The sequence below is a fragment of the Dermacentor andersoni genome, chromosome 4 (genome assembly GCF_023375885.2).
Source record: "Dermacentor andersoni chromosome 4, qqDerAnde1_hic_scaffold, whole genome shotgun sequence".
In the NCBI taxonomy this organism is placed as follows: domain Eukaryota; kingdom Metazoa; phylum Arthropoda; class Arachnida; order Ixodida; family Ixodidae; genus Dermacentor; species Dermacentor andersoni.
In genome coordinates, this window is record NC_092817.1 from 57,142,950 (window position 1) to 57,163,626 (window position 20,677).

General features: G+C 48.4%; 1 protein-coding gene across 1 annotated transcript in view; it reads left to right on the top strand.

The window, feature by feature from the left end:
• The first annotated feature begins 1,119 nt into the window (after positions 1-1,119).
• The window catches only part of rdgC (retinal degeneration C), a 237,668-nt gene continuing 218,110 nt past the window's right edge, over positions 1,120-20,677 (top strand). Inside the window, exon 1 of the mRNA XM_050182970.3 lies at positions 1,120-3,042. Coding sequence (XP_050038927.1) covers positions 2,964-3,042 — 79 coding nt within the window. The 5' untranslated portion in view covers positions 1,120-2,963. The remainder of the gene's footprint in view (positions 3,043-20,677) is intronic.

Consider the following 20,677-nt stretch of genomic DNA (forward strand, 5'->3'; position numbering starts at 1 on the left):
AAGAGCCAAACAGTGAAATTAGCTAGTTTCAAAAATATTGTATTGTAATATTGTATTCTCGAAGAGCCAAACAGTGAAGTTAGCTAGTTTCAAAAATTTTACAAAGCCCACGACGTCCCAAAAAGAAAATATGCAATGAAATTCGTGCCGTCACACTGCCGTACTGGCGCTGAAGTATGGGCACAAAATTAAAGAAGTAGAACTTTTACCTTCGTTGTCTGTTCTAATATTCCAGCCTGTTATCGCGAAATTAACGAAATTAATGTTTTGAAAATACAGCTTATCGGCATAAGTTATTGTAGTGTTTCTCTCCAGTGTGCCTTCAACGCCAGAATGTTCGGCGCGTACGCTAAGTAACGCCCAACGTTGATGATTTAATGATCGATGATAATTCCTCGTCTCCAGCCTGGAGGGACCTAGACAACAAAGACCCGCTCGTATCATACCACGAAATCACTTCAAATCATAGGTTATCACGAAGAATTTTTCCTCCTCCTCACCCAAAGCTCAAAAAAGCACAGGCCGTCACTTACAGACAGTTGCAGACTAGGACATACATCCCACCAACAACACTAAGCAGGATCAATCGTGACCGTCCTACTGAGTGTCCACACTGCGGCCACGAATACAACAACTTCGAACACATGCTCTGGCTGTGCCCTGCCAAGGCGAGCACGGACTTCCCCGACCAGTCTTCCTGGGACTCAACGCTCAGAAGCACAGAGCTCATCGTTCAGCTCAAGGCTGTCCAGAGGGCCCGGGCCGTCGCTGAAGGACTCTGTTTACCAGCCCCGACTTGGGTGGAGCCGCCAGATTGATTTCTCCTCAGGACCTAAATAAAGTTCTAACTCACTCACTCCTCGTCTGCATTGGACACGCTCCACAGCTAAGCTAACTTTCGGGCGTGCAAGGTAACAGGACGTCCTCTGCACGACTCAGTAAGCATTATGTCGAAGCAGTGCAGTTCATTCTGTTCGCTTTAAGTGCACCGGCCTGTCGCGAGACCGTTTTAAATGGCAGGCGCCCTAAGCTTCGCGCAATTATTATTGGACGATGAAAAACTGTTCGGACTAAGTGCAAGCTCCCTATAAGCGGGGGCGTTAAACAAATTGGCTCCACTGTGACCACATTGCACATCGATAAGTGATTACGAAATCGTAAGGCATTTAATCAAACAAACAGACAAAGAAACGAATCCAGCGCACACCGACATCAACCACGCACAAATGAAACGTTGTTTGGTTGGGCACATTGAGTGTGAAATTACATTTCGCTCGTGCGGACACAGTTCCAAGTGAAAACAAGAATGGCACAGCTCTCACTAGAACTGGAAATGAACAACGTAATTAGCGAACCATGGAACAGTGAACAGGCTATCCGAAATGAAAGAAAGAAACACGTAGACGCATTGCAAGCGGTACTGCTTCAGTTAGCAAAAAAAGAGAATAACAATAACAATGAAAGGAATCGAAAGAAACACTTCGCCACGGCGCCGTTTATCACCCAGAAAAAAAAAAGTTTGAACGAGAACTTGGAGGAAAGCGCCACTTCCAATGCGGTGCACTATGAAATTGTCCGCGATTTCTAGTCTCATTTAGCGCTCGATTTCAGCGCTAACAAAAGGCCCCGACGAAAACACACGAAAAGCGTTGCGATCTCAGAACGGGCGCGAGAGCGCAAGCGGATGAGCGAAAGATGCGAGCGTGCGCGCACCCGCACAGACATTTTTCTCTCCAAGGGCGCCCACTTTTCCACGAAGACGAAACAACAATCTTCGGTCCGGCCCCAGCAGCAGCAGCGGCGGCGGCAAGCGGCGCGCGCGTTCCGAGCGTCGTCTGCTTAGCGCGAAAACGCGCCGCGCGGAGGCGCTATGCGCATGCGCGTTTCGAGCCCGTCCGGCCTCGCGCCGTTTTTCGGAGCGGCCGAGCAAGTGGCATCTCAAACCGCCTGCGAGCGGTGCTTCACCGAACACGTCGATCGCCGCTTCTCTCTCCTCAAGCATGTAGTGAGCGGCGGCACCGTCCTTCTGCGCGGACTTTTTTGAGTTTGGTTCTTTTCTTTAGGTCCCACGTTTTTGGTGAGAGAGATATATATCTTTTTTTTCTTCCCTTCCGGCATTCTGTGCGCGAACTGCTCCAAATCCAATCTCTTCTCCAGCAGTTCCTCGCTTGCGTTCGGTTCTCCCAAACACCGTGAGAACACCGTTATTTATTACCCGCTTCCCACGCGATTTCTTGTTGCGAGTTGCTCGCACTCTCATCGTGTCGAGACAAGAACGAGCCAAGAAAGTCTGCTTACAGCGCGGGACACCCAGCGTCGCCGAAGACCACCACTCGCAATCTCGTCAGAAGGTTTCGGGATCCCCATCCCCAGTGGACAAGCCGCCGCATCTCTTGAGTGACGGGGCTTGCGACGCGCCGTGTGTCGTCTTCGCCGCTTCGCTTCTCCACCGCGCGAGTGTTCATCCAAGCGTCACGCTTTCCCGCGCGACGCTTCCCGTGCCGGGAATGTCGTCACTCCACGCGGCGCTCCTTCACTTCGCGCCCGCTCGGCGCTGACAACGCACGGACGCACTCGTTATGCTCTTCGTAGTCGGCGACGGCAACGACGCTTGGAAGCGTTGATACGACGTCGCCGCCTCCAGCGACAAACTCCGAATCGCCGCGAAACCACCGAGCGTGCCTCGAGCGTCCGCCACCGCCGGCACGTGTGAGAGGCCCGGCCAACGTCGCTCGTGAATTCGAGGCGTGCTTTGTTGTTTCTCCTCGGGGGGAGGGAGTGTCTGGTGGTGCATCGGAAAGGAGAGGGGGGGTCCCTGGCCCCGCGTGCTGTTTGTGTGGAATGCGCCCTCGCATCACTGTGTGAGAGGCGGGCGAGCGGCGTCTTATCACATTCGCTGTCGGCGCGCGATAAGCGAGATCTTCGTCCCCAAGGTGAAGACAGCTTTCCAGGCCGGAGGAGAAATGGGCTGCACGGGCACCAAACAGAGCAGCGAGTGCGATGCGGTCGAGAAGGCCGAGGTCATGGGCAACGCCGAAAGGGGTGAGTGGGGCCACGTTCTTGACGTTCGCGACTCGAACAGTGCCCTCTGTCATTGTTACCGCGAGGCGAGTGAGAAGTTCTTGAAGTTACCGCACAGGTGCGGATTGTGTTAGTAACTAGATCTCTTTAAGAATGGAAATACCTTTCTTTCGTGCTTTTTTGTTCCTTTATATTCTTGAGTACTCGGTTGCGGGAGGCTTACTTTTCCGAGAGTAACCCTCACCTGCGGAACCAATTTAGGGTGAAAGTTACGCGAGATACTGTTAGACAACTGTCAGCGTTCTATTCGTTCTTTCTCTAGTTTCTCCAGCGGCTGTTAGCGATTAATACGCCTACCAGTTCGAGCGCTCAACATTATTAAATTAAAGAGGATTTGCATAAAAGAAAAATGCTGCTAATGAGAAGAAATAGAATATTGTGGCGACAGTTGGCGCATACACGACGAAAGCCAGTCGCGCGTAACTGATGGACAGTAATTAAACTGCACATGCTGTCCTTGAAGCAGCAGGTAGAAATGTCACTCCTCTGGCCATCACCTCAGCTAATCCTAACGCGTTGTAGTTAGACCACAGATGAAAAGCTTCCGAAAAACCGCCGAACTTCTGGTGCAATCGACGCAGACAAAACGAAGTTAGTTTCTACACTTGTAAGGCATTGTTCTTTTTTTTTTTTCATCCAGTAGTGATGAATCTTACGAAAACACATGGGTATTATGTTTCCGCTTGATACGCTTCAGTTTATGTGCAATAACTAAAGCGATTATTTCCGGGAACACCTTATCACAGCCTAAATTGATGAGCGGTAACAGTGAATGTTGCGGATTATTCTGATACCATTTTTAAATCTTTGCATCGCCAGACTGATATATATATATATATATATATATATATATATATATATATATATATATATATATATATATATATATATATATATATATATATATATATATATATATATATATATATATATATATATATATATATATATATGTTCAGATTGACAAGAAAGGAATTTACCAGACTGAAGCCCAAAGATGCTTCCTTACCCTGCAACACAACTGATTTATACATCGCAACTTACCTAAGGTCAATATCGATGCCAGTCTACTAAACGTATGGTAAGCGTACTAAACAGTGCACCTGTTTTATTAGGTAATACAAAAGCGGCTCAGGTGTCCTCAAGCTCCCTGTAAGCCGGTGATGAATAGTCCTCTCCACATCGCCTAGTTTTGTTAAATAATGGTTTAGGGTTGCTCAGTCTGCCTGAGTATTTCGCGAGTGATCAATGTTGATTCTGATCGCACTGTGACTGTTAACTGACGCCACGAAACGACAGTTGGATTTTCATTCCTCCCAACAAGATCGGAAAAGGTTCCTGTATGCTTGCGTAGGTATATTCATGCCATTCTACAAATATGTCTAGGTGCATCTTCTGCCTAGGGGTACCTAGCGCCCACCAAAAACATGTGCTATTAAAAAAAGAGTAAAAAAGAAGTTTACTTTGGACATCAGTTGCTTGTGTTTGGGGCCATTGCATATTAACATTTCAAATAAAAGGCGTTTTGCTTTCTCCATTTTGTAGTTTTCCTTTTTTTATGAGACAGCCGAAGCGTTCCCCTTTGAAGGCGACACTTCAGGTTTATTCGGAGATTACGTTAAGGGCAGAGGGGATTTCGAACAAGGCAGCGGCTTAGGTGACACATTGCTTTTGAAGTGTTTTGTGTCTGAATACTTTAGGGGGGAGTAAAAACTTCAGCGACGACCCCCGAGCGTGAGCACTTGGTACGGGATTATATTCTCGTGGAGATGCAAATCTCACGACCAAGATGATATGAGCTACGTAGGCGATGAGGAGCTCCCTGCACCTTCAGGGTTAAGCTGTAGACAACAAGAGAGAGATGATAAGGAAATAGCAGGGGCCTTTCAGCTGATTTAACCCCATTGGCTGCCCTGCACTGAAGAAGTGGGAAAAGGTAGCGAAAGATAAGAAGAAAGATATAAAAAAAGTTCAAATTGTGCGCGCACACACATGCAAAAGCGTCCATCGTTGATTCAATCTGCCATACACATTCACAGACAGACAGACATACAGACAGGCAGGCTGGCAGTCACAGACATATAAACTGATGGACCTCGAGAAGAGCGGCAGGTAAATGCTCTCTGACATCCTACATGCTGCGTCTCAACTTTGAAGCCAGGCGCCCGTAGTGAAGATTAGAGCGCTATGATTACGACTGTGTTTGCGGTGACGAAATCAAAGATGCACCTTTGGTGACATCAGCCACGTCTCTGCGATAAGTATTTCGCTTCGCGGGTACCCCGAGGCGCCTCTCTATAGCTGTATTTCTTTAACGAGTTCGCATACGTCGCAAATCGGTTTTCTCGTTGGAATCCCACATCTACGGCTCCTTCGACGAGGTGGCAGAGAGCCAAGTGCCACGGAATTCAGGTCGGACCCACAGAATGAAATGCGCGGTACTAATTCGAAATGCTAAACTGGCAGCGCCATACCCTCGGTCGTTCTGGCGACGGACCGAATTTGTGTCACATTCCACCGGCCGTTTTTTCCGTATTGTTCCGACGTGTCCTCGTTATTGTTGTCACTTGCGGCAGGTCGCCGACAAAATAAACCAATATCCTAAATGGTTTCTACATCGATATATTTATTACGAGCGCCAGTCAGTCTAAAACATTTCTTCAAGCAAACAGAATGACCTCGACCCCGAAAGAAAATTTCATTTAATAGGTCGAACATTGGTGAGACCACAGAAACTCTGAAAGATCAATAGGTGCACAGTGACTTGGTTCACTTTGATTCGGCATTCAGGGGCTAAAAAAAACGAGCCAACATGGAAATCTCATTCTTAATGAAAGAATTAAACTGAACATTTTCAAATAAGAAGACGGAGCGAAGCCCATAGATAGCCGGCGCACAAATTGGAATCTATGCGAGAGGAATCTTTAGTCAAGCGATGCGTATTAAATCCTGTATCCAACTAACGGCCACGCGTACAATTACGTTTGGTTTTATCCCCAGCGTGCAAACTCAGGCAATGTTTGTGTTTATCCAACACAAAGCTTAAAACTTTAATATGCATGCGATTTAATGTTTAAGCACCACGCTGCGCTCACGAGCTATGCCGGAATGCAAACTTTAAATCAGGCGGATGCAAGTTGGCGCAGCGATGTCACGGGGGCGAAGACGATGACGGGTGCAAGCACAGACAAGTACGACACATATCTGACTACGCTAACTTGCGGATTCTCTATCTCTTGTGGGTCACAGTGCCACATACCCATTCTGCAACTGGGATTGACCAAGGACGCGCGAATACACATTGTCGGATGGCTAAATAAAAGAAAATTGTATAAAGGAAATAATTCGTTCAATACTTTCAGTGCGCTATTCATTATAAGAGGTCGGTGTGCTATGAGACGACATTATATGTGCAGGTTTTATGTAGGAATTAATTTCTTTTATTTCTCAGAACGGAGCTTTGCTTACGGGCAATGCTTTGACGGACAGCAAACAAGGGCTTGTAAGCCAATTTTCTGACATTTGCAGTAGGCCCACATATATAACATTCGCATGCAATATATCCACAAACACATCCGCGGAGATACCGGCCGACCGGACAGCAACAGCAGCCACGACAAACCTGGGCGGGTAGGCCAAAAATATCTCATTTGACATACCAGGGAAACACGGTCATGCGACGTGGCACGTGTGTGTACACATGGCGAAGAGGTTCCGCATCATCACGGCGATGGCTTGAAGGAGTGCCTCTGGCGTCTGATAATGGTGTTGCTATCTATCTATCTCTTTCTTTTTTTTTAATTTAGTGTCGTGCTTGTTGACTTTCTCGGTTCAGTATACTCTGGGTGACCTGCGACGCTCACACATGAAGGTGTCGCCAAGAGACCACGAACTACGTGAATCACTGGACGTACTTTATTGTTCTGCGCAAGAGCGCTTCCGGTCCCGATTCCTTTTCTCGGTGTAGGTTATGTTAGGTTAGGTTGGGGTCACCATGTCAGTCACCGTAAAGGTCAGACCACCTGAACAAGAGTTCCTGGATACGTCGCGTCTCTGGGCAAGCCCACAGCAGGTGTTAAGCATCGGATGCCTAACGTGGCAGATTCATTAGTCGAATTTCCAGTGGTGTCACACACCCAGTCCTTCGTACCGGGCTTGTGGATGCTTCAGTGAAACTCTCGGTCACTTGCTTACACAACAATCACGTTTCAACAATGCTCTCTTTGTTTTGCTAAGCAAGTTCCGCGTTCTTAGTCTTACGTGATCTTCGCTCACCGAATTCTCGTTCCCAAACGCTTCAGCTTCCAATGGATACGAGACCCCCAGTGTCGTTCCCGAATTCTTTTCAATTAGGGAGAAGGAGAGAGGGGAAATATAGGTTTGCTTCGGCAGCACGCCTGTACAGCTTGCTATACTTCTGGTCAATGCGATGATAAATGAACTGAGGCGCACGGTGCATAACAGACACGTATAATACACTCCACTCCCCTATGCGATGCTCGCACAGTGTATGTGTGCGATGCTAGTAGCGTGTTTTGCTGTGCCTTGTCCTTTTTTTTCAACCTTTCTTTGTTTCCTTTTCTTCGAGCAGGCGCAGGGGGTTAATAATAATGTACCTTATTGGTGTTTCGCTCCTACTTCTCTTTCTCTGTGAAGTGGCTGTATAGGTCTTGCCACATAAAATATGTAGGGATAGAAAGAAAAAAGAAACGGATGCTCGCACTTGTAGTAAGAGAGATTTACGGCACAACGGTGTGTACCGCCGCATTTCCTGCATCCCACAGCGTCACGGCACGGCACAGATCGCGTGCGCGCCACTTATACCACAATATGCAAAATAATAATAATAATTATAATAACAACAAATAAGAACCCCCCGCACGAGTTGGCGAAACAAAAGCTGAGTGGAAATCCAGTCGTACAGTTTACCGTACCTTACGTCGCATATACAACTCACCGAGCGCGTGCACGATCGCGTGCCGCGACTTCGCCGCCCAGCAAGTTTCTTTACAAATGGGTCACTTCGCTCAGAGGTGGGAGGGGGGGATGATGGGGGGGGGGGTAGTAGGGGGGCTGTATAACAGGCCGGAATACACGCGCTGCCCCGCAACACAGCAGCCACGCGTACCACCACCCTCCACGGTGGCTCACAGCGCGCTCCCGCAACAGATTCCTTCGTCCCCTGGCGTTGACCGCACGTGCGCGGCCGTGGGGGAGGGGGGGTGACCATTACCGCACCTTTGGCCACCGCCGCCGCCGTGGCCGCCGTTCTTGAGCGATGATGTCCCGCGCGCGCACTTGATAGCATCTGGCAATTATTGCGTCTGCGCCACTCGGCGCGCGAAGCCTTCAAGCGCGCCTTCATTAAGACCGCTGTCGTCCGATTGCGCAAGTCGGCGCGTATGCAAGACGACCGCTTTTAATCATTCCCGCGGACGTATATATACGCATACGCCCGTCTGTCGCCGATACCGCCCGCTTACAGGCTTAACGCGACCCGAGGATGGAAAGATAAGAGCAGCCTCATTTTAGTGCCACCGATAAAGACGTGTACGAGATGTTTTTTTTTTCTTTCTTTCTCTGTTTTTCTCTTTTATTTCTTTGGCCCCGTGGCGGCTCACGCGCGCGGGCGCTATGTATGTATATATATATATATATATATATTTCGAACGCAATGAGAAAGATGAATTTTCGCAAGGCAGTGCGTTATATATATAGCGTCCGTGAACAACCATACTCAAAAAAGGAGTCGACGACGTGGCCCGCGGGATTAAAGCAAACGAGTAGAAGAGCGAACACCGTTATTGGTATCGTTAAAGACGTCATTGAGTTTTCCTTCTACCGTCGATACGTCTTGTTACAAAACTCGATCTCTTTTATTGCTTTCTTTTGCCATGTAGAGCCTGAAATCTACCTCCCAAGGCAGTGTATATAGGTGAGCGCACGCGAGCCAACTTTGGAAATGACGCTGTCGTGGGGCGAATCCAGGGTGCTTGGCCACGGTGATGCCCTGTTACTCTTCCATCTCTGTGCTCTGGCGAGCGTCGGTGCAGATTTGCCGCACTTTGCAGGTGGCGCTCGGGTGGAGCGATTGCCGGCAGCTTTTGTGAGGCTATATATCCGCCCGCAGCTAGCGAGACACCCCTCCTCCTTCTCTTCTCATTAGCCGGACGACGCCGTATACGAAACTCTGGCCGTGCACGTATTGTCGCGGATGACGTCGACAAAATAAAGGCTTAACGTCGCGACAACGCGTGCGGATGAGGCGGCTCGTCGGGAGCACTTCTGGCACCTTGCAAGCCGGCTTTACCTTACTGTTTAACGGCTCGTGCCGTGCGCACGCATGCCATGGGGTGCACAACGTTATGTGCATGCACAGACGTCCATACACTTCTGCCTATAGAACGTACGCTTCGGCGCAGTGCCAAAGAGCCCTATACGAGAGTACATAACACTAAAGCAGCGGCGGGGTTCAAGGGACAGTGACGAATGCTGTGTGACCTTCACGTCACCTATATACGCCTGCTGCAGACGCCCGCAAGTATCGTCTCTCAAAGCTAGGGGAAATACTCAACAAAAAATTGCATCCTTTGCATCGCAGCGCACCGCTTAGAAGCATTTCACAGATGTGTAGATGTCGGCGCTCGTTATAAGGTGTTCGTTCGGGATGGTTGGCACTGCTAGCTTACCAGCGCGGAAAGAATAAATGCGAACCCAGCGCATATTGAGCGTTGGCTCCCACCTGAAGTTTAGTAGCGCACTACTCAAATATATACGAAGAAAGCCTATGCGGAAGATATTCTTGAAACTTGGACTTCTCCAGACATTGCCAGGAGGTCGTTGTGTGCAGTGCAAGTTTTTTTTTTTTTTGTTGCAGTTGTGCGTGACATAACTTCAAAGGCCTGACAGTGTGAGTGCATGACAGTGCATGCAGACTGACAGGGCTGGGCAAAGGTACTTTGCAATTGTATCGTGACACAATACTAGATGCTCGGGAAACAAGTAGTTGAGATACAGATACAAACTAGTACCACAATTACTGTATCCGATACGATACTTTCCATTTGTATAATAAAATACTTCGATATACACTCGCAAATTTCTTGTTATAGATGTATATAATGTAGCAGCAACATCTCCAACCAAATATTTGGTTGGAAATTTTTTAACTCCGACCACCTTGTTTCATTTGAATGAAATGTGTTAATATCGCAAATGTTTTTGTCTTTCTTGCTCAAAGTATAATATTTTCATTCCAAAACAATTTATTGGGGTTGCTTTAACTGCTTAACATGAAAGCTCTTTATACGCCGCGCCGTCAGCGGTTTTCGCTCGTCGCTTTTGTAATTGATGGGAGTCGCTGCTCTGCTTGCAGACCAGATAGCGGGTCGCCATCTAATTATAAGTATGTCAGTGAGAAGCCTCTGCACGATGGCACAAATACCGCAGGGGAGATTTAGTTTTTCTGTAAAGGTATATTCCCGTTTACTCAATACTAGATCACCGGACAGGTGTACAGCAGCAACTCTGGTAGCGCCATTTTTTTTTTGTGACGCGTCGTCTATGCAGAGAGCACATAAAACTGCAATGACCTTTCGCATCCTACTTATCTGCTGGCGCAAAATGTTCGTTAGCGGCATATTCATTAACGGGCAATCCTTTTACGATTTTTCTTCAACTAGAAAACTTGTGCAGCCCAAAAACATTGTATGTAAGGTAGTTAAAAAAAATGGCTTCTGGTGCTTGCGAGCAACAATCGCGCACACAAGATAGACGCCTTATGCGCAAGTCTCCGGGAAGCCGCGCCATCCACGCTTTGGTTCACAATAGAGAGAGAGAGAGAGAGAGAGAGAGAGAGAGAGAGAGAGCAAAGGTTCACAACAGCCAAGCTTACATCCACGACATCCTTCAAACCGCTGATTTGTGAAAGCCACTAGACGCAAGGCAACCTCATTCTTGCATTCTTCAAAGAAACTTCGATAACGAAACTATAGCGGCATCCGAATTTACGCGAAAGACACCGCACCCGTTGGCCTACGCAGCACAGTACGGTGGCTACGGGCAAGTGTCATGGCACCGACGGAACTAAAACAAAAAAAAATTAGAGAAGAAAAGGTCGCATGCGCGCAGACGTTCGCGCGCTTGATTTTGTCGAGACGGCGCGAGCACCACCACATGACTCTGTTCCACCAATAGGGACGCGCAGACCTGATCGTCCGCCCTCGCTGGAGGGCTCTGGCGGAAAGATAAAAGAACGTCGCTGCCTTCAGCTTTATTCAGGTGGCATAGTGGCAGCAGTATAAGCTTCAGTAGTGGAGTTCAGCCAATGTTTATAGTTTCGCAAGGTGATGTTGCGATAGCCAGTATCTTGTATCTGAAGATATACGATACATTCTTTCATGTATCAGAAATACAGATACTGATACACGTCTTCCCAGACGTATCACGACGCAGATAGAAGATGCTCAAAGAGTATCTGAGATGGTATCTAAGATGCATGTATCTTCGAAACTGCCCAGCACTGGTATCTGACCACCTTTGCTGTTCTTTTATTATTTATTGCTCGCGCTTAGGTGTGACTACCTATTTCATCTTTCTTTCTTTATTATTTTCTTCTCTATTCCAGTAGGTTTAGTTTGTCAGATCCAATACAGCTTTAATTGTTGTTTATTAGCTGTACTTCGAGAAATGTTCGTGTCTGTAGGTGGCGCCAACTACTCTTCTCTTGCAGGATGGGGCGTGTGTTTGCTGCGGCAAAAATAACGGAGACGACCCAGAACATCGCAATGAAATGGCAAAATATTCACCCGGCAAAAACCGCATAGGAACGTCCATTCTCCAGTAGCGTTGGGATCCAAAGTAGATGGAAGCCTTAATTGGTCAGCAGTCGAGATAAGCAAGATACATTTGGGCATCGGTGGGCAAGAAAAACAAAAACTGGGAATATATTGTAAGAGCCGGAATGGTTACTAGCATAGGTAATTCTACAATATAAAGACATAGGTTTTTATGAAGAGAGATAAGATCAAGTATAGATATGAAATATGCTAGGCTGTAATAGATGTATACTGGCTGTCTCACGCAACTTTTGCCAAACGTTAAACATTATGCAAGTGCCACGAAGCTGGGCAAAACCAAGGTAAAGTTGTTTGCCGTCGCTTGGAGCAAGTCCCAATATTATCTGTATTTCGCCCAATTACGTAATTAGTTCTTATTAATTAATCAGCCGCTCGAATATTATATCCAGAGCACAAAAGTCAATGAGACACCATCCTGAAAAATGCCCGATCCACATTTCTGTCCCTAAAATACGTGCTACGCAAATGTTTTTTCCCTGGCCTGAAAAAAAGCCCGCGAAATACGATGAAGTGCCGTGAGACTTCGCGCGGCACATTTTAGAATTGGTGAAAATAGAAAAAAGATACAGATACATATTTGTCACGTCTGCAAGTAAGCCTTGCTTTGAAGTTAGAGGTCGCGCATGTCGGTGCGCGTTTTTTTTTTTTTCAGACATAAGATGTCTAATGGTATGGACCAGCCTATACGAGGTTTGAAAAATATGCAGACTTCAGTAATTACTCCGCCTCTTAACTCATTAACTGTGACAGCAGTACACGCTATCACAACGGAATCCGTCACGTTGTCAGGAACAACGTCTTCTCTGCGATGCGCACTACATCGCCTAAAGTTCGTTACAGTGTCTCCTGCTGTGGCCTCCGAAATACGTGCACACACGCCGCCACTCTCCGAGTCTGCGTGACGTACAAAACACTGAACCAATTACAAAACCCCAAAGCTGCGCTATAGAGGGAGATAGATAGAAGTAATGAGGGAAATGAAAGGAGGTTGACCAGGGTGAGCCCAGTTGGTGACCCTGCACTGGAGAAATGGGAGTGAAAGATCAAAAGGAGACCGCAAGTGCACGAATACGAAACCTGTGTAGTGGTATTAATGGGCAAAGGTTTCTTTTTTTTTTTTTGCCGTAAGGTGAAGGTTATATCTCAGGGTGAACGGATCGCCTGACGACCGCAACGATGGCGTAACGGAAAGGGCCGACAGAGGGGAAGGGCGTACAGGCACCGCGAATACAGATTCCAGCTCTAAACAGGCTGTCGCCGTAAAGGGAAAAAGAGAGAGTAACTAAGAGCGCGTAGGGGGGGGGGGGGGGGTGCCCAGTCAATTTCAGATCGCAATGCGAGTCTAACGAACCACTCTCCTAACGTTCTTAGAACAGCGAGAAAAGCCCACGGAAGCGCGGTCTCATGTAATGCACAGTTTACATTCATGAAGGCTCAACTTCCGTGTTTGTGTACCGTGGGAAATTCGATTTACTCTGCGTAAACGTGTAATAGGGGCTACCCGCGAGGGAAATGGAGCAGTTGTGGAGTCTTGCGTACAGGTGTGTCTGTCTATTGCATTTTTTTTTACGGCCGCCAGTTTTCATTACTTGTGTTTATTGATTTTTGCTATACGACGAATTGCTTTGCGCGAGGCGAGCTTCCGGTGCTGTCGCTCATCGTTCATCCGAGCTCCAAATGTTTCGTCGGAGATAATTAAAATGGCGCCGAGTCCAGACGGCGCAAAAACACGCGCGAGACCCTGCCGCAGGCTAGGCGGTCCTCCCTAAGCAATACGCTTAATGGAATAAATAGCCAATGAGCCCTAAACCATAAACTTGACGTTAGTCTACTAGCCGTGCACCGCGAACTGCAGCTGGCTCGAGCACTCAGCTTGTTGCACGGTGTTACGTAGCGATAAAAAATATGTTTACTCGTTGCGTCTTGTTACGATCTCCTGGAATGCATAATATTACGTTCCCATCCCGCGTACTTTCAAATCAACTATATCAGGTGAAACAGCCAATTTAGATAGAGAGAGAGGGGGAAAAGTAAAGGAAGGACAGGGGGGTCATCTAGACATTCGTCCGGCTTGCTTTTATTCCCCTTGCCTTTACCTCTCCACGCAGAGAGAAGGGATTAATGGATTGAAAGAAAGAGATAAAAGAAAACAAAAACACTAAGACTGTCGCATTGTTCCGAGGGTTACGCTGAAACTACAGTGGCTCACCCAAGCTTGCGTCTCTCTCGTCTTTAGCACGGGCGTGGCTCGCTGAGGTCTGTCGACTTCTGGAACTGCAGTAATTCAAAAGCACACCGTATACATAGAGGAATAAAGTCGGAAAATGTTGAATGCCGGCTCCAGCTTGTGTGGCCTTGTCGTGCTTGTTTTATACGGATACTGTTCCATAGCGGTTCAGTACAGTCGGTGGTTACTGCAAAGACATCATGCGACATTGCTCACGCCGGCTGTTATCCGCGCATTTATTGACAGTTGCTTGTGAATCGTCGAAATCTAACGAGCATTTTTCTCGGTTTGGAATTAGTCTTTGGATATCTCCGTCATATTTGTCGATTTCCAAGTGTCTGGGTGGACCGAGTGCAGGCACAATTGCAAAGCTTATTGCGCCCGTCTAAGTACAACAATTCAGTCCCATTGTGTATACTTACATCGCGCCGTGATGTAGTCGTATTAATATCCAGTTGTTGTGGAGGAAGACGGGGACAGGGGTTGTTATCAGGGAGTCGACAGTTTCAACCTTGTGCCTGAGTGACGCTTAACTTGATAAACTATGAAGGCTGAATCACAGCTGGCATGTGAACTACGAACATTTCCACTATGCAACACGAGCTATTAATTTATTTTCATTGCGTAATTTCCCGACTCTCCTAATTTTCTTTAAATGTTTCTTCTTTTATTATTGAACGCCGACTCTCGCAAAGTACCAAGCACTATCCACTAAAGAAAACAAAGACGAATTGAACACGATGAAATTGTCAAGCGCTGCAAACACTATAACAAGTCGCAAGCATGCAGTTATCGTCACCACAGGTAAGAGCGTCGGAACCATGGTCTAGACATTTGGTGCAGTCACCACATCACACTGAGAGAGTGCCATACACAGCGTAGCCAGAGGGTGGCACACTGGGTGTAGGGCATAGCCAGGTGTTTAGGGTGTCTCGATGTCAGCGCAATTTCTTCCCACGGAGAAGCGTGGCATCGAGGGACCCTAAAGCGGTGGCCCACTGAGCACGTGCGCCCTCCCACGCCCACCTGAAATTTCTGTGTTAGTATGCGGCCTGCCCAGTGATCCCCCCCTGTGTCTCCCCCTCTTCATTTCCGGTCAAGTGCGTGCGCCACCCCCCCCCCCCCCTCCCCCTGAAAAAAATTTCCAGCTAAGCCACTGGCCATACAAACCTTATGAAGTATAAGTGACCACTGAATTTGAGCATAAGCATAAATAAGTGGTGAGCATAACGCGGGACTGGCATTCAAACCTCCAAACGCTTTTCTTTCTTTTTTTCTTAAATTTTATATGTATAAAATGGGAAGGTATGTTTCTTTAGCTCTGGCTATACCGAACTCAGTCACCCACAGGTAGTCCATAAGGTCATTAAGCAGTCCATTAAGAAGTTGCGAAGTCACATGCCTCAGCTTATCAAGGCACTGGCACAGTCGAGTACAGGGTAGCAAACCAGACGCTCGTCTTGTTGACCTCCCTGCCTTTCTTCTCTTTGTTATTTCTCTCTCTCTCTCTTACGGTGCTAGTGTCCGTAGATGAGACAATCATTGTGCGCTTGTGTTCGTGCGTGTATCGTGCTTTTTGATATTTTGTTCTTGATGTCTTGTTCTTTCTTTTCCTTTTTTATTTTTGCTTAAGTAACAAACTTGAGATTTTGGGGTAGCCGGCTTTGACGAATAGCCTACATTTCCATGCTTCTACATCTAAATCAAAACATTTTTTTTTGCGACCATCGTTGTGCGAGTTGAACAAGCTGCTACACAATTATGAAGACTGGGGACGCCAGCCCGGCCACGTACTCTACTCCGGTGTCAGCGAGGCGCCGGTCCGCCCGCGATAGCAGGAAAAATGCGAACAGCGCCGGCGGTGCTCTTGAAAGGAGTTAAGCAAACAGGGAGGAGCAGCAGCTGGCCATCTTAGGTAAACGTGGGGAAAATAACGGTTGTAATTTGCATACTCGACGCTGGCTGTGTCTTTTAGCCTCGTAGCACACAGCATTGGGATCGTGATGACTATGACGGAGGCCGTGGGCGCACTAGAAGAGGAAACCAGACGATGAACTCATGCGGGCGCGTCTTAAAAATTAACTAGTTGAATTATTATAGTTCGTGTTGGGCGTCTCAAAGGTGAATCGCAAGAAATGAGAGACGGCGTAGCGAAAAGCTCCGGATTAACTTTGATTGCACGGGGTTCTTTTAACCTATGCATAAATTTAAGTACATGATGGTATTCTTGATTTCCGGCCCCTTCGGTATGCTGCGGTGAGTCGAACGCGCAACCTAGTGCTCATCAGATTCAACATGTACAGAGTACTCCACCACTAAGCCATCGCAGCGGTGAAGTGATAAATCACGTGAAACAGCTAGTATCCATGCTTTTCCTATGCGTACGTTACTACTGACACCCACGTTAAGATTGAAAAAGATAGCATGAATTTATAATTACGAGAGAGAGAGAGCAAGGAGAGGAAAGGCAGGGAGGTCAACCAGACGAGTGTCTGGTTTGCTATCCTACACTGGGGATAAGGGAAAGGGGGTATAGAAAGAGGAAGAGAGTGAGCACCGAGTGCATGTGGGGAGATGTAGAGGCACACTCCAAGTAATCTCTCAAACCGGCGCACTTCAAGTGCTGTACTAGTGGCACGAATCGCCTTTTGTGCCACTGACGGACGCGGCCACGTACGGTCCGAGTAACTTCGACCCAGCGAACGATGTCGAGTCCATTCGGTTTAAAGTTGTCCGGAGAGAGAGGCGTTGCACATCGTAGCGAGGACAGTTGTATCCAATACGTATACTGGTGCTGACCATACTTTGCACGGTCTCGAGGGCTATCCGCCACAGCGGCCCGTCAAGCGCCAGTCAAAGCTTGTAAACCGGTCCGAGTGCTATTGCATGAGCGCAGACGTCATGACGTGCCCCCACTTACCGTCGGTATATAATCACTCGCTAATGTGTCCCGTGCTTTTTTCACCTTCTCGGCCAGCTCGAACGATAAGGCGGGCCTCAATGAACCGAACAAGCCCGGAAGCGGAGGCCAGTTTCTCCGCAGCTAATCGCAAATTGCCGCCGCCGTCCGGAATGCACGACGACTGCTGCTCTTCGCGCGGGGCTGTCGTAAACACGGAATAATTGCGAGCTCGTATTTCAGCCGGGTGCCCGGAAGCTCGCCTTGCTCACCCTGACACAACGTAACCTGAAAATCGCTGGCTGCTGCGATGCCTTCGTGACTGCACGTAATTTACTGCGGCCCTTTCTGCCGCCACGTGTGTAGTGTACAGTAGGTTCGATGCTTCCACGCCAATAAATCTGTCTTCCACGAAAGTTCGTGGCAAAGTTAGCGCATCGTTCGCACATTGTACGCGCGTGCCGCGAATTTGCATGTACCTGCCTACACAGGCGCCCCGCGGTGGTGATTAGTGATGCAAGCTTGGCATCCAGCAGCAAAACGACGCGCAAATGTCATCGCACTGTGTACACGGAAACGCCCTCCCGCACCGTGCCGGCGTGGCTCCCATGCCGCGGAAAAGCGTCGATTGAGTTAGCGGTGGACAGGGCTATAAGTAAAGGGTTGCATGCCTGCGCGCAAACTCGGAGAAAACAGAATAAAAAAAAATGCCGTAGAGGACAGCGATACTGACAGCACTGCCAGCTATACTCCGGCCTGCTTGGCCAGCAGTGGAGCCTGGCTCATCTATCATCATTTGCGAGGCTGCGACCGCGCCAAATCGGCCGTGCGCCCTAATCACTGACCACGAAAATCGGCCGGCTCGCCCGCTTCGTGAGGAGGCGCACCGCTCTCCCCCTCCCGTTCTACGCTACCGACATCGCGCGTCAAGGCGATGCGTGCGCCTCGTGCGTGCGGCCATCTCCGTCGTTTACGCGCAAATCCGGCTTAGTAACGCGCAGTTCTGTGCAGCTCTGTTGGCATACCGTGCCCAGTCCTTGCCGATCAGACCTCTTATGTGCCGTTTCGCAATAGTAATAATATATTGGAGTGGGAACTACCAGCGTGCTACGGAGCGGAAAACTGGGATCGAGACAGCGGTGGAGGCTGCGCATGCAAGCCGGCACTCTAATGCGCGGGAGTTCTGTACACGTGGCGCTGACATGCGCACCCCCCTCCGTGACGGCGCTTCCGATTGGCTGCCGCCAGCTGCGGCTTTCACTGGAATTTCAAGTGACTGCGAAGCAAAGTATAAGCGGCGGCAGGCACGTTAGCTCCGCGGTCGTTCAGTGGCTAAGCTGTTCTGTTGATGAGCGCGAGGTAGCGGGTTCGTCTGCCGGCCGTCCTTACATGGCGGCGAACTGCAGAAACACTCGCTTACTCAGATTTAGGCGCGTGTTAGACAACCCCATGGTAATCAAAATAATTCGGAGTCCCCTATTATGGCACACCTGCTAATCAGATCGTGGTTTAACATGCATGTCAAACTGTCGAACTCAATTTAAGTTTGCCCCCTCCCCCCTCTCTCCCTCCCTCTCTCTTCTTTTGGTACTGTGACATTGACATTCTCGTATAAGGCTGCGAACGTGTATCTTGCCTTTGTTAGCTGACAATGTTGCTACGCTGCAGTGTTACGGGGACTTTCGGCAAGGTTTTTGCCGATAGCCAAATTTGCCCCGCGGCTAAAGATGCTCCGAGCGAGCGGTTCCGGGCCTCGAGTTATCACGTGGCGTGAGCGGAGACTCCGCCAAGAGAAGCAAACACACATAACGGGGGGGCGGTCTCGCGTGTAACTCTCCGCGCGTCCGTCGCCGATGTGCAGTCAGTTCGCGCGCGCACACCGGAAGCGTTTTACCGTCTCGAGATAAACGCGCGTTCCACGATAGCACGCGCCGGCGCCCCGACTGAAAAACACCTCTGATCGGTCGGCCGGCGCAGCCGATGAAGCGCGTTCCGCCGCGTCCGATGATGCTCGCGGCTTGTCCGCACTTGCGAGGCAATTCAGCGCGCAATTTACGGCGGGTTGCTTATAGCTGACCGCGGGAAGGTACGCTTGCCAGCGCCGCGAAGTGTTTACATTAATCCCGACATCCGTGGGCGCATTTATGAACGCAGCGGCCGGGGCGATCGCCTCGTGCTTGCCCTTGCGCATTGGCGTGCCCACTCGTGGAGTGCTTGCGCGGTGATAAATTATTCCTCTTGCTGGCGCTAGCAGATGGGGGCGGGGGAGGGGGGGGGAACGAAGAAGATGCCAGAAGAAATAAGATCTCGTTAACGGTAATTTCGACAACTCGCATTTGCGCTGCCGGCCGTTCCGAGCACACAGTGTATCTGGGGAGTCTGCCGCTCGCAAATTGTAACAGCCTTTGGTGAGGACGACTGACTGTTCCTTGAGGTGGTGTGTACGCTAGAGACGTTTCGATCTCGATATTCTCGCACGATAACCACCGCCAAAGAATGTCGCGATTGCACATCGACCACTCGGTGAACAACTCGTCGGTAATTGAGCGAAACGTACTTATTGCGCCTGTGTTTGTTTATAAAATTAAAGAGATAAGAAAAGCGAAAAGCCTGTTTGTATCTTGAGGTATTCAGCGTGTTGTAATTAATGTTGCCTCGTGAATGATGGTCGTTTTAATGGGGCAGTGCTATTTGGGGCGATATATATCGTCCCCAATTTGAAGCCATCCACTTAGGGTCTCGCTGCACTCGCTATCGGGTATTTAGGCCCAAAGCGTTTAAGCTCTCAAACTGCTTTATTTTTTTCTGGACATTTCTTCCCGCACATGTATGCCACGAGAATTATTTGACGCCACCGCAAGGCGGCCAACGTTGGCCTGAAATTCTTGTAATAAAATTAAAGCCCGAGGCTGCGCAAGGTTGATTTCCTTGAATTTGTACTTGTTTATAGTACCGGAATCTTGGAAGAACGCCAACATAATCTTAATCCATAAGAAAGGAGAGGCCAAAGACTTGAAACATTATAGACCGATCAGCTTACTGTCTGTTGCCTACAAAGTATTTACTAAGGTAATCGCAAATAGAATCAGGAACACCTTAAACTTCTGTCAATCAAAGGACCAGGCAGGATTTCGTAAAGGCTACTCAACAATAGACCATAGTCACACTATCAATCAGGTGATAGAGAAATGTGCGGAATATAACCAACCCTGATATATAGCTTTCATTGATTAAGAGAAAGCGTTTGATTCAGTCGAAACCTCAGCAGTCATGGAGGCATTACGGAATCAGGGTGTATAGACGAGCCGTAGGTAAAAATACTGAAAGATATGTATAGCGGCTCCACAGCCACCGTAGTCCTATGTAAAGAAAGCAACAAAATCCCAACCAAGAAAGGCGTCAGGCAGGGAGATACGATCTCTCCAATGCTATTCACAGCGTGTTTACACGAGGCATTCAGAGACCTGGATTGGGAAGAATTGGGGATAAGTGTTAATGGAGAATACCTTAGTAACTCGCGATTCGCTGATGATATTGCCTTGCTTAGTAACTCAGGGGACCAATTGCAATGCATGCTCACTGACCTGGAGAAGCAAAGCAGAAGGGTGCGTC